This window comes from Cyprinodon tularosa, unplaced genomic scaffold (assembly GCF_016077235.1).
Source record: "Cyprinodon tularosa strain WSP-4 unplaced genomic scaffold, ASM1607723v1 ctg713, whole genome shotgun sequence".
Lineage (NCBI taxonomy): Eukaryota > Metazoa > Chordata > Actinopteri > Cyprinodontiformes > Cyprinodontidae > Cyprinodon > Cyprinodon tularosa.
Window position 1 is genome coordinate 49468 of NW_024039467.1, and position 14753 is coordinate 64220.

At 40.2% G+C, this 14753-nt stretch overlaps 1 protein-coding gene across 1 annotated transcript in view; it reads left to right on the top strand.

Annotated features, from left to right (window-relative positions):
* odad2 (outer dynein arm docking complex subunit 2) overlaps window positions 1–7110 on the top strand; it is a 34204-nt gene extending 27094 nt beyond the window's left edge. Inside the window, 3 exon segments of the mRNA XM_038268980.1 lie at window positions 6792–6900; window positions 6903–6964; window positions 7048–7110. Coding sequence (XP_038124908.1) covers window positions 6792–6900; window positions 6903–6964; window positions 7048–7110 — 234 coding nt within the window.
* Window positions 7111–14753: the final 7643 nt, after the last annotated feature.

Genomic DNA, 14753 nt, shown 5'->3' on the forward strand with positions numbered 1-14753 from the left:
GGAATTAGACATTTCCCCCACATGTGCCAATAACCGTTGGGGCATGTGTTACTGAGCTGATGTGGTCAACAGCCATCTGTCAGTGTGCGAAAAATAACAGCAGCAGAGGATCCAGAACAGGAGGGTTCAGCTCACCTCTGCAGCTCTGTAGATGAGGTGCCATCAGTACATCTGCTAGTTTTCTCTGCAGCCATCACTCAGTCAGGACTCATTGGGTGCGTCTCAATTCGCAGGCTGCGTACTTGGTAGTACGCATTTTGAGGCCGGTGACGTCACGACGCTGCGCGGAGGCCGTCCCGTTTGGCAAAAATTCTGAGGACGCTTAAAATGCAGCCTCAAAATGCGTCCTCCTTTTCCCCGAATTTTGAGGATGCATCGCAACCGTCCTTAGTGGCCTCGCCTCCCGCTAGATTTCCCGAGGTGCTTTGCGCGTTTTTTTTTTTTTTTTTTTTAGTTGAAGAAAAAGAAGAAGAAGAAAGTCGGATTTTCTTCAAATTACGGACAACCGAAAGCAGCAGCAGCGCCGACAGTAGTGCGGAGAACACCTTTAAATGTAAGTAGTTTTTTTTTATTTATTTTTTTATGAACATCTATTAAAATACATGACGGTAACGGAGCCACCGGAATGTGTAGGAGCAGCTAAAGCTAAAGCTTAGAGCTAACCTGTTGATGCGTGATGCTCATCAACAATTAAAAGCCTTCATACAAATGTCACTATTTTTTATTTTAACCTACATCTTACTGTACTGATAGCCGTATCCCTCACAAATCAGATCTATTTATTCTCATACAGTTTATTACAAAGTATTAGTGCTGTTAAAGCTTAATGCAGCTGAAGAAATAACATTAGTCCAGCTGTACTGGGCTGTCAATACTGCAAACATTTTGTTTTAATACTCAATAATGTATAGTTTATTTACAGTACAGTATAATAAGGTTTAAAGTATAATTCGCTCGAAGAACAATACAGGCGTAATTATACAGAACAGTCATTTTGCCTGTTGACTTAACAGAAATATGCTTTACATGTCATTTTGTTCCAGGGAGCAGACAGAGGAGTGGATAAAATGACCACCTTATCATCGGGGCCAAAAATACTGCTGCAGTCGGATGGAGGGAAGAGGCAGAATTCCATCTACATGTTGCATTTCTATGTAAGTCACACAAGTTAAAAGAAGTCCTGTTCAAACACCAACGTACAAATATAATCTTTTGATCACATCAAATGATGCCCAGATGCCACTTTTTGTAAATCTCATATTTGTGATAGAAGTGATCCTTGTGTGGGACAACTTAAAAAAAAAAAATACAAAGTATGTTCAGGTTTGGATAATGTATTGAAACACACACACACACACACACACACATATATATATATATATATATATATATATATATATATATATATATATATATATATATATATATATATATATATATGTATGTATGTATATGTATGTGTGTGTGTAGGGAAATTACATCTTTCATTTATTATATTCATGTTAATTTACATTTTGAGTAAGCTTGAAAAAGTAATCTCCACGTTACCATTCCAGTCTTTTTCTGTAGAATTTCATCAATCCATCCAAATCATGAAACCTTCCTTTTTTCTAGCTTTAAAGAAACATTACAGAAAATAGCATCTGTTGACACACATTGTTTTCCTCTACTATAGGAATGCAAAGATCCTTGGACAGGGCAGGGGGTCAGTGGGAATCCTACTGCTGCCACCTGGCCCTGGTTTGTCCTCATGGATGAGGTATTAGGACAGAGGCCCTCTGTTGCCCCACCTGTCCTAATTGCCTCCATCCCTGAGGAAACACCAGGGCCAGGTGCTGCAGAGGCTGAGCAGCATCAGGGTGAAGATGAGGAAGAGAATGAGGATGAGAGAGGAGGGAAAGGAGGAAGAGAAGAAGGAGTGACGAGTTGGTGGATTTAATCAGGGAGGAGATGAGATGGCAGAGGGAGGCGGGAAAGGATGGACAGATTATTTCATTTATTGGAGAGGATGGTGGACAGATGTTATTATTTTTTTGGTGTTTTTTTTAACAAGTTGAGGTTCTGTGTTGCTGTTATTGTTAAATTAAATTATTAAATTGTTTATAAAAGTTATTGCTGTCGGTGTGTTCTTAAAGTCTTTTAACCTTTTTACATGATCTGTTTCATCACTTCTTTGTAATTTAAGCAAACTTAGAACAACTTCTCAGTGACATCAGTTTATTTTTAGAGAAGCAAGTATTTACAATAAACTTTACAATAAACAAGTATTTACAATAAACTATTAAACATTTTTAACTATTGACATTAGATTTTAAAATTAACTACTACAACTATTTACAAAAGATATACAGTAAATATTACTAGAGAACATATATATATACAATTGTGACTGAGCCCCTGGGTCCCTGGTGGTGCTGGACTGGATGGGATGCCACACAGAGGAGCTTGGAGTCTTCTGACTGCGAGTGGGACATCATCTGGTGGGTGGGGGTTGCCTCTCTCCACTGCTGATCCAATCGATGGCTGCCATGTTACTAAAAATGTTCAAGAAGATGCAGAAAATAATGACTTTACTAAAACTGTTTTTATAACCCTGAAATAAGAACAGCTAAAATGTGATTCTACTTGCCATCTAAATGTAATGGTGGTCGGGTAGACCCTCCTCCAGGGCAGACACCTCGGCAGACAGCTGGTCCCTCCATAGAGCACCACTGACTGCCTCCTACACGTTCTCCCCCTCCTCATCCTCTGGCATGTCGTCCTGCTCTTCATCCTCTGGGGCTGTTATGACCTGTAGAAAAAAAAAGACAAAAATATTTATTTTTATTCAGTCATCTATCTTTTTTTCCTTATCTTTATTACATGATTTATTAGAAATTAAATTTTACTTCATGTAGATCCACTATTTAACTTATTTTTTATGTTTTTATATTTTGATTTTTCTTTCCTGTATTATGTTTATATATATATATATATATATATATATATATAATTGCAAATAAAATCAGGCAGTAAGGGGATAACAATTTAGACAAAAATGATTTATTTCTCAACAGTTTGGCTTCTCAACACAACATTAGTGATAGTGAAAGTAGTGATTTAAGTCAGTTATTTACAGGGTTTGTACACATTTAACTATTCAATTCAAATTACTAAAGTTACAAACAAATAAATCACAAACTTGCAAATAAATATAAAATTTGATATTTAAACCTATTCATCAATCTGCTGACAAGAGTTTATTTAATAGCTGGTATATTCTGATCATTAGCAGGCCCCTGTGGGTTAGAATAATAGCAGGTAGATCTTACCTCTCCACTGCGCACTGCTAGCCTGAGAAAAATCCGTCGCAGGTTTTGCTGCCGCCGAAGCCGTCAAAGCCGACTCTCCTCCTCCAATAACAAGTAAATAAAAAAAATAAAAATGTCCATATCTATTTTTTTGTTGGTTCTTTCCGTATTTCTCGAGCTGTCGGATTTCGTTTCGCGCTGTGTTTGGGGTAAACGTGATGACGTCGTGTCGCAACCAGGAAGTGCTCCAAAGGCTAGACCGTCCCATTTACCAACGGCTGAGGATCCTCCGGAGCAGCCTACCGAGTCTGGGTCCTCCGGAGGCTAGGTAGGCTGCGTCCTCGGAAGTACGCAGCCTGCGAATTGAGACGCAGCCATTGTGTCGTTGTTTCCACTCTTCTCTACTGTCAGATCTTCCTTTCTTTCCCTTTTTGTCTTCTTAAAATGATTATTGGAGTAAAAGGTCAAGTTTCTGTTCAGATTCTCTCAGCTCTGATCTTTAATGTCAGAGTTTGCTTTTGAATTCAGACTTTTCCTCCATTAATAGAGGATCGGGTAGATGTTCAAACATTATAGGCCTCAGTAAAATCATTGAAGGCCCATTAGCACTGGACCAGTCAGGATCACGGTGTTACCAGCCTTTAATGTCAGAGAGCTGACAGGAGCTTTAATCATTAGTCATGTAGGGCAGGGATTTCTTGAAGCAGTGTTTATCCTGGGTGGAACGTTTTCTGACTTGTTCTTTATTGTCAGATTAGTTTTAAGGCAGTAATGTTCCCTCTAAAATAAATGATGCCCTCAGAGTCCTGGCAGCAATACATTCCCAATGGGGAGCCCTTGAAACACTGATTTGTCTTCAGGGTGAGTCTGGGAGTGTAATGTGTAACCCACATGCAGTGATTTAATACCTCAGAAACATTAATCAATCTGAAACTTCTTCTGTTGATTGCAGCCAAGCTGCTCATGAGACGACGTCCTGAAGTACAAACATGGAGCTTAAGGCTTCAGCTGAGGTGAAACGGTTTGAAACACTTTTCTTCTTTGGTTTGCTCCAAGCTCTCATAAGGATCCACCCTGACTTCCTGGATCAGAACTGACACAAAAATGATGATGATGAGGATGATGATGTTGATGATGATGATGATGATGATGATGATGATAACATAATCCTGTGGGTTAGAGGATCAACTGTCTGGATCAGGCAAAAGCTCAGAGTGAAGCGATTTAAGCCTCACTGTCAGAAGAATAGAGGCTGCTAATTTAACAAGGATTGAAGACTTTCTTCACAAATGTTTCAGACTGCTGTAATAACTGGAGGCAGGGTTGGATCTTGTCTATGAGTTAAACTAGTCTTCCTGCAAACAGGATTCTATTTGATTTCATTGACTGATGATCTACAAGGTCTGGAGAGAATGGAGGTCTTGTGGATTTGAGAAAAGTAGCAGCAGATGTGAACACTTTCCCTGATTAATGATGCATCTAAATTAGAAATGATTGATGCCCTGAAATATAAAACAATCTTAACATGAATGTGTAGAAATAATTTAGTCACAGCCTTGTGCTTTTTAAAGGACTCCCACTGAACCAAGGACAAAGTTCTGAATAAAATCTGCAGACTGAGGAACAGTGAAACATTATTTAGTGCAGATTTGTTGTTGTATCCAGATGTGGCCTCTTGTGTCTGTGGACAGAGGTGTTATAGACACACAGAAATGCTGGAAAATGCCTTAACAAAAGGCTGAGGCAATAACTCTGCAATGGAAAGTGGAGGCTGCCAAGGCCAGCAGTGGGTTTGCCAGAACAGTAATGTTTGGGTCCAGATTGTGAGATTTGCTCCAAATCCTGGCTTCCTTCCATCTTACGATAAAATTGCTCTGCTCAAGGTGGCTGTATATAAGAATAGCTTTAGTCTAGTTAGTTTGATTGTGATACATTCTTTGTAAAAGAACCATAGCTCCTTATTTTGTGATTAAAAGTCCAGTTCATATACCTTTTTCTCCTCTGTTGTTAAAGGCTGTGCAGCTAAAGTAGAAGTATATTAAATGATATCTCTTTATAGTGGTACATTATTTACTCTTCTTTTTTTCCAACTGCCAGCAGTTGATTAACGTCTGAAATGCTGATATGTTACACCAACTATATTCCTAAATTGCACATATGTTGAAAAGGACATGCAGCAGATTCAGAACAGGATCAAAGAGAAGAGAGAGAAGGAGGAAATTCAAGCCAATTCTTCTATCAATCATTCAGCTACATTATGAAGGTCTGATAAAGATTCCTGCTGTCCACCCTGAGTTAAAAAACAAGCAACCATCAGGACCCTCTGCAGCATGTTTATCTCTGTGGAGTGGAGTTGAAGATGTCATCATCATGTACCTGCTTTAATGCACCCATTGTTATTTAGATAAGGCAGTGAGGATCATGAATATCACATTGCTCAGTGTGCTCTTGTTCAATCTTCAATAACCACAGACTGACCAGAACCAAATGACCTTAGCTTTCTAGAATAGCAAACAGACCATGATGCCAGCAACTATAACTGGGAGTAAAAACGGACAGAAAACTGAGCTGAACATCAGATGGTTGCTGAGGTTTTACCCACAGTATCACCCTTCTGAATGTTTACTATAGTTCCCTGCTCTATAGCAAAGTCAAACAAGACCAAAACACACAGTTAAAGATGGAGGAAGAACTTCCAAGGTTTGGTTCTACAAAGTAAAGACCAAGGATGGCTGGGAGGATCCGTGGGAAGGGTTAGTTCTGCCGGGTTACAGCTGAACGCTGATGTTGCTAGGAGCAACATAATCTTGACTTTTGACCCAGACACTTGATGACAAATTGGATATGCACAGAGTCTGGTTCAGAAGACACTCTGTTGGTCTGGCAGTAACATCACTGATATTTAATGTGTGACTGATTTTATTCACGATAACATGGAAAATAATAATTTATTTTTAAAGTCACAATAAATATTAATGGTTTCCACAATAATCAGAAACTGTTGCCCCATCATAATTAGTGATTTTAGACCGATATGATGTTGTTAACCTTGATTATATGAAGTTTATGTAAAAAAAAAAAAAAAAAAAAAAACATACTATTGTTAGGATGCTAAGATGTTGTGAGCTGCTACCTTCACTGGACTCCCTGACCTGAGGTCAGCCCACTTTGGCTCTTCTGTTAAAGCAGAATAAATCCTGATGTTTTCAGATATGCTTGGTCTGTCTGTGCTGCAGACGTCTCTAAACTTTAGCTTTACTCTGACGTACCATTGAACACGTTCTAGAGCAAATGGGTCAGATATACTGAACCTGATCATTAAGGTTCTGAGTACTAACTTTGTTAGTTTTGTTTTATGGGTTTTCCTTACCTCTAAAAGCAAAAGAATCTGTTCAACTGATACTTGGTCTGTTATTTGACCAGTTTCTGAAATAAACGAATCAAACCAGCGTAATTATATTAGAATAAAAGCATCTCATTGTTGTTCCTCAAAACTTTCAGGAGAGCAACGTTCTGCATATCCTGATTGGTCTGCTAACTGATCAGCCTGAAGAGGTTCTGGTCAATGTATTGGGAGCTCTGGGACAGTTTGCTCAGATACCAGCTAACAAGACACCATCTGCAGGAGTGGGAGCATCAAGGTCCTCATTAATCTGCTCAAAGGAACAAACCAGGTATGTTATGTTGCTTCTTACTGTAGGTTCTTGGTCAAAGTCCCTCCATTTATCAATGCATGTGCTCTCTGTCATTTAACCAGGCTGTGCTTGTAACTGTAACCAAGGCTGTGGGAGCTTGTGCCACAGTCAAGGACATGTTGTAAGTTTGCCTCTTCCTGTTCAATTTAACCTGCTCTGTTTCCATTTCCAGTAGTTTCATATGAGCCGCCTGGTAAAATGTGATCAGTGGCTTATTTACCATCATCAGAGAATCAGCTCAAACTCATTCTGGGCCCTTTGTTGATGTCATGTGTTTCTAAAAGGAAATGAGACCAATTTTAGGATCTAAACAGGGTCTCATTAACCTGTCATGGGCTGGTGCCCAGAAACATTCCTGTTGTTTTCATTTGGAGCTGTGCAGGTAGGCGTCTCTTTCATCCTCAGCCTAATCACAGCTTTTAAAAGCTGTGTTTATTGTAGCTGCTGTGTTAAATATGGCTGTGGTTTCATTCTCCGTGTTTTACTGTAGCCATGCGGTCACTGAGCCGCTCAGACTAACGGGCCTAAAGCCCTGCCCCGTCCAACACTCCAGGGTGGGAAAACCCAGAGAAACAGAGTGCTGGCTTCTCTCTCTTCATTTAACCTCTGCCTTTTTGGCTGGACAGCATGGTGGAGCTTCCATCTCAGCCTCATTGCTTTTAAAAAACTTGTTACAAACTAGAACAGCTTCTCAAATCACTCTGGGCAAAAATCATGTAAATGTAACCAAGGCTGTGGGAGCCGCGAGTTTGTAGTGTTAGTTTTCTGCTTCTACGATAAGACAGACTTTATTGATCTCAAAGTATACCCAGTATTCAAGATGAGACAGTCAGTAGGAAAGTTCAAAACGTTTATTAAAATAAAACAGAACAGAACAGAAACAAAGCACACAAAGGAAGGGGCGGGTCACCGCCCAATCACTGACACTTTGGTTTAGGGAGAAACACAGGTAAGTGACCACAATCATCTGAACAGAAGATGATTATTAGAGTGAGTCACCTACCTGGTTAAACAGTTCAGTCCATCCTCTCAATCTTAGGCAGGATAGCCGATGCACTGCCAATGAGAAGTGGCCCTGAGCCATCCAGAGCGTCCTTGATGTAGCAACCCCAGTGAGCAAGCATGACTCCAATCCAGGACAAGGATTCAAATCTGACTGGAGTAGCAGTGGGATCCAGAAGTCCGCAGTCCGGTCAGTGGTTCCAATCCACTCAGGAACAAACAGATCCGGGTTCCAGGAATCCATTGGAGGGGAAGGCAGGTTCAGAGTCCTGTTTGATGAGCATCCAACTCAGACTAAAATGCACCTGGGAGGACAGTATCAGAGTCTCGTGCATCGAGCATCCAGCTCAGACAGAAACGTACAGACAGGCAGAATCCAGCAGAAGTCCAATCATGGTTCAGGGGAACAGTTCGGACGGGATAGACAGGGACAGTGGCTGAGAACAGAATCAGGAAAACAAAAGGCTTGGGGAAACGCTGAAACGCTCTCAACACTGGTTATGGAATTACTTGCCTGAGGAAACTGGCTTCAGAATAAGCTCCTCACTGGAACATGAACCTTACACATAACTAGGGATGGGAATCGAAAACCGGTTCCTGTTAAGAACCGGTTGCGTATTTTCCGATTCCATGGCATTGTTTGGCAGCTCGCTGAACGATTCTTTTTTCGATTCCCGCAGCACCAGAGCCTAGAGCGCCGGCTCTGGGGAGCACGACTTACGTCACGTTTTTTACGTAAGTTACGCAAGTTACGCAAGTTACGCAAGTTGGAAGAACTATTCGAGGAGGAAGACAACGAGCTGCGGTCACTTTGTGAATCAAAGCCCCGTCTTTCCTTAGCCCAGAGGATAGATCAGGAAATCCAGCTCTGTAAAAGCTTGCCCTCCATCCCCTGCAGGGATAGCGCCACAATGTGGTGGTGGAACAAGCAAGATACGCTGCCCTTGCTATCTGGACTGGCTGAAAATTACCTCTGTGTGCAGGCTTCCTCCACCCCATCTGAGAGGGTATTTTCCACGGCTGGAGACACCATACGCGCTGAAAGATCCCGTATCCTTCCTGAAAAAGCAGATATGCTCATCTTTCTGCAAAAGAATTGTTAATTTTCCCTCACTGCAAAAACGATCTGAAATTAAGTAAAAATATCTTAAATCAAGTGTATTTACCCTTAATTTGAGCAGGTAAATAAGATAGTTTGCCAATGGAATGAGTATTTTTACATTTAAAATAAGATAATTAGATAATATGCACTTGAAATAAGACAATGCAATAGTTTTTTTCTTATTTCAAATGTAAATTGTCTTGTTCCATTGGCAAAATGTCTCACTTACTTACTCAATTCAAGAAAAAATGAACTTATTTTAAGAACAAATGACTTATTTAGATTTACATTTTTTGCAGTGCTACTACTGTTTTATAATTAGTATTTTTTGTTATTTAAAATAGGTTATTATCCCATCATTTGTTATTAGACATTGTTGGTTATTAAGTTTGTTCTTGTATTCATTTTTCATTTAAACACAGATGTTACTCCAGTTTCACATTTCCTGTGGACATCTTGATCTTGTTGAGTTAAGATTGTGCAATAGTTAAGTAAACAAAGTTGATTCTGATAATCAAACTGTTTGTTCTCCTTTTTCCCCCAAATTGGAATCGAAAAAAGAATCGATAAAGAATCGAATCGTTTCATAGAATCGAAAAGGGAATCGGAATCGTGAAAATATTTTCAATTCCCAACCCTACACATAACTAAAACTGACGGAAGGAAACTAACAGAAGGCAAACTGGGAACAAACATCAAACAAACAATGATCTACCCTCTATAGCTGGGCTGGACAGAATATAAACCAGAACTTACATGTGGATGAAATCAGAGATTCAATTCAATTCAATTCAGTTTATTTATATAGTGCCAAATTCACAACACATGTCATCTCAAGGCACTTTACAGTTCAACCAGATCATACAGTCAAATTGATACAAAGTTTTCTATCTAAGGAAAACCAGTTGATTGCATTGACTCATTGACTCAAATACAATCCCTCACACTAAGCATGCTTGTAGCGACAGTGGAGAGGAAAAACTCCCTTTTAACAGGAAGAAACCTCCAGCAGAACCAGGCTCAGTGTGAGCGGCCATCTGCCAAGGCCGACTGGGGTTCAAGGAGACAGAAGCAGAGATACAAAAAGCAGCTGTAAAAGGCGGCCCCGTCCAGGAAACACACAGCCAGGCAGACGAGCTCCAAGGCAGCTCCCATGCCAGAGGATGAAGAGAGCACATCCACCCAGCCACGGCCAGAGAAACAGGACCACACCTGAAGACAGGCCGATCTCCAACATCTACAAACAAGGGTGTTGATGGAAGCAGCACAGCTGATGTTTCTTTCCTGGATGACGTCACAGCCAAACAGGAACAGACGAGGCAAAGCTACTCTGAGGAAAAGCAGAGAGAGCAGAAGGTTAGAGATTGAACAAACAGATTCTGCAGAATAGGAGAACAGAGAGAGAATGAAGCAGAATGATGAAATGGGGGTCCCTATGTCCTCCAAAAGTCTAAGCCTATAGCAGCATAACTATAGAGAGAGAGCTCAGGATAACCTGAGCCACCCTAACTATAAGCTTTATCAAAAAGGAAAGTTTTAAGCCTAGTCTTAAAAGTAGACAGGGTGTCTGCCTCACGGACTAAAACTGGTAGTTGGTTCCACAGGAGAGGAGCCTGATAACTAAAAGATCTGCCTCCCATTCTACTTTTAGAAATTCTAGGAACCACTAGTAAACCTGCAGATTGAGAGCGAAGTGCTCTGTTAGGAACATAAGGAACAATCAGATCTCTGATATAAGATGGAGCTTGGCCATTTAAGGCTTTATATGTGAGAAGGAGGATTTTAAATTCTATTCTTGATTTAACAGGAAGCCAATGATGAGAAGCCAGGATAGGAGAGATATGATCTCTCTTTTTCATTTTCATTAGAACTCTGGCTGCAGCATTTTGGATCAGCTGAAGGCTTTTAACTACAGTTTGTGGACTTCCTGATTGTAAAGAATTACAATAGTCCAGCCTTGAAGTAACAAATGCATGGACTAGTTTCTCAGCATCACCCCTGGACAGGAGATTTCTAATTTTTGCAATGTTCCTCAGATGAAAGAAGGAAATTCTAGAAACCTCTTGGATCTGGGATTTAAATGACAGGTCCTGATCAAAAATAACACCAAGATTTTTTACTTTATTATCTGAAATCAGTTTAATCCCATCCAAATGAAGTGACTGGCTAATCAGCTTCTTTTTCAGAGACTTTGGTCCAAAGACTATAACTTCTGTTTTATCTGCATTCAGAAGCAGAAAGTTAAGAGTCATCCAGGTTTTTATGTCTTCAAGACATGCTTGTAATCTATGTAATGGGTTAGCTTCATCTGGATTTATAGACAGATATAGCTGGGTATCATCAGCATAACAGTGGAAATTAATCCCATGCTGTCTAATAACTCTACCAATTGGGAGCATGTATAAAGTAAAGAGAATTGGTCCTAGCACTGATCCCTGTGGTACTCCACAGGTAACCTTTGAGTGTGTTGAAGATCTATCATTAACATAAACAAACTGAATTCGATCAGATAGATAGGATTTAAACCAGTCTAGTGCTGTTCCTTTAATTCCAACAAAATATTCAAGTCTTTCTAAAAGAATATTATGGTCAACTGTATCAAATGCAGCACTAAGATCCAACAGGACGAGCACAGATACAAGTCCATTATCTGAGGCCATGAGAATATCATTAGTGACTTTCACCAGAGCTGTTTCAGTGCTATGATGAGCTATAAAGCCAGACTGAAACTCTTCAAAAAGTTCATTATGGTGTAAGTGGTCGCAAACTTGTTTGGCAACTACTTTCTCAAGAATTTTGGATAAGAAAGGAAGATTGGATATAGGTCTATAATTAACCAAGTCATCTGGGTCAAGAGACGGTTTCTTAAGCAGAGGTTTAATTACAGCAACCTTAAAAGCTTTAGGTACATATCCCTGTAACAGAGATAGATTAATCACATCTAAAATGGAGGAGGAGATCAAAGGGAATACCTCCTTAAATAACCTGGTTGGAACTGGATCTAACATACAAGTTGAAGGCCTAGATGAAGACAATAATTTTGCTAATTCAGAAAGTTCAACTGGATCAAAGCAGTCTTAACCCGGTTCAGATTCCATGACTACCTCAGGTACAATCGCGGATAGAGGAGTGCTTATGATCTTATTTTTAATAAGATCAATCTTATTTATAAAGAATCCCATAAAATCATTGCTGTTAAGAGCAGGTGGAATGGACGGTTCAACAGAGCTATGGCTCTGGGTGAGTTTGGCAACTGTATTAAAAAGAAATCTAGGATTATTCTTATTCTCCTCTATTAATGAGGAGAGATGATTAGGAACTTGGCAGAACTAGGCAGGTGAGTGAAATGAGCAATTAAGGCCAGCTATCAGAGCAGATCATGACATCAATAGTCAAAAGAAGGTGCTAAAAGTAGGAAAGGGTGCATGGCGTTTATACAGTATATACAGTGCCACCACACATATAAACAGTATAAACAGTGCATCCACACACACACACATACATATACATATATATATATATATATATATATATATATATATATATATATATATATATATATATATATATATATATATATATATATATATATATATATATATATATATATATATATATATATATATATATATGGTGGTTCAACATAAAGGCTTCTCTCAGTAATGAGGCAGAGGCCTACTTCTATCAGCCAGCTGGTTCCCTAAAGCTGTGCCTTTAACCTGCTGCTGTTTGAGGTTAGCAGGGCAGAGCTGTGTCAGCGGAGGCTTACCTGAACCTTGGGCTAATATGAAGAAGAGGAGCCTCGTTGACCCACTGGGATTGGTGAAGAGAGGAGCAAACTGGGAGAAAGCCTCAGTAATATCCTGTTGTACTGTGTCTGATTTCCTCACTGAAAATCTTCCCTCAACAAGCTGCGACTCACAGAAACACACAGTCGATGCTGACAACACGGAGGACAATGCAGCTTCTGTTGGGTGGTGCCGTTCTGGACAGAGCCGGACCTGATCCAGCTGCTCGGCTGCAGACTTTGTTTAGATAAGAATCCAAATGTTTGATTTAGCAGATCCATAGATTTATGAAAGAGCTGCAGCATAAATGCATCTGCTGGATCGCCCATCAGAGCTGCTGCTAATCTACAGACACAGCCCTATACAGGATATACACTGACTGTCTGCAGGCTGTTAACTGGACATGCTTCCATCCGGGACAATGAGTCCAAATACAGAGTAGTAGACCCTCTCAACAGCTTTCTCAGTTCTATATGAGCTGTGGCATTAATCTGCCAGCTTACTGAAGCACATTTAGATGTTAAGTTGATTTCTCCTTCACATATGAGCTGTGTGAGTCCTACACGTCTGATTGGTCCATAGAAGAGCCACAGAGCAGCTTCTGCCCTCTGAGCTCAGCTTTCTCTGTTCAGCTTAACATCAAACACAAAAGATATTGTGTTTTTTATTTCATTTCATCCTGAGGAACAGGAGGGGAGGGAGAGGTTGGCAACAAAGTTCTTTGCATGTGCAGGCTCAGAATACAGCGCCTTTAAAACCATGCCCATCCGGGTCATGAAAGGGATTCTGGGTAGTCTGTGGCAGCTGGTGGCTTGAGAGAGCTTCCTCTGTCTCAGCGACTCCCAGTCAGTCTTCATCAGTATTCCTGAGGAAAAGCTTCCTGTGTATCGGGGCTCCGCCTGTGGCCCTAGGAGCCCCCTCATGGGACATGGCTTGTCCCTTGGTACGCCATCACAGGGCCTGTACATGCCCCTGGGGCCCGCTTTAAGCTCCACCTTGGAAATGAGAACACGCCCACTGAAACTGTGGAGCGCAACTGGAAATCAGTTTCTGCTTTTTATCTTTGCTGAATTTCATCAAATATCTCGATTTACAGAAATGCAGCAATATGTATAAAATGCTACGATGTCTTTGGTCAATAGATTGGATATTTTTATCCCCATCTATTGAATTTAGTGAACTAGCTGATCTTTTCTCTATTTCAAAAGAGAACTAAAGCACATCAACATTTTTGGGTATATACAATAATTTGGGTATTACTGTGTCGCCTAAATTTGTGGATTTACCAAAACTTAACCACATCCCCTTTTAAAAAAGATAGAAGAGTACTTTGAAAGATGGAATTCGCTTCCAATTTTTCTTATGGGTAGGATAGCTTAAACTAAAATCATGGTCTTACCTACAATTAACTCAATTATTCTGCTGTTCTTCCTGTTGTTCCTCTTTTTCTTCTCTGGTGGAATTATGAACATGCAGGCATCCTGCCACCTAGCCGTACCTCTATGTTCTGCAGCGCCCAATGCTGATGATGAATGACTTAGTTCTACAACTGGTGAAACAGGCGTTGGCTTGTAACTCAGCACCCACATTCTGGTTCTGGTTCAAGGATGACAGTTCTGCTGGTAGAAAAGAGGCACCATTGCAACAGATTCAACATTCTGACCATGGTCTCCTATACGAGGCTGGCAGATAAACCAAACCTGGCACTTTTTAGGCTTTCTGTTTCCACTATAGTTGCTTATTTAGAGAGCTGCATGGTTTTTTAGGCTGCTGGATGGAAGTTTGCTGGTGGAGCTCTGATGAATGGGATTTAAAATGAATCATAAATATTGAGAGGAGCTTGGAAAACCTTTAAAATTGGCTTGAAATGCCAAAC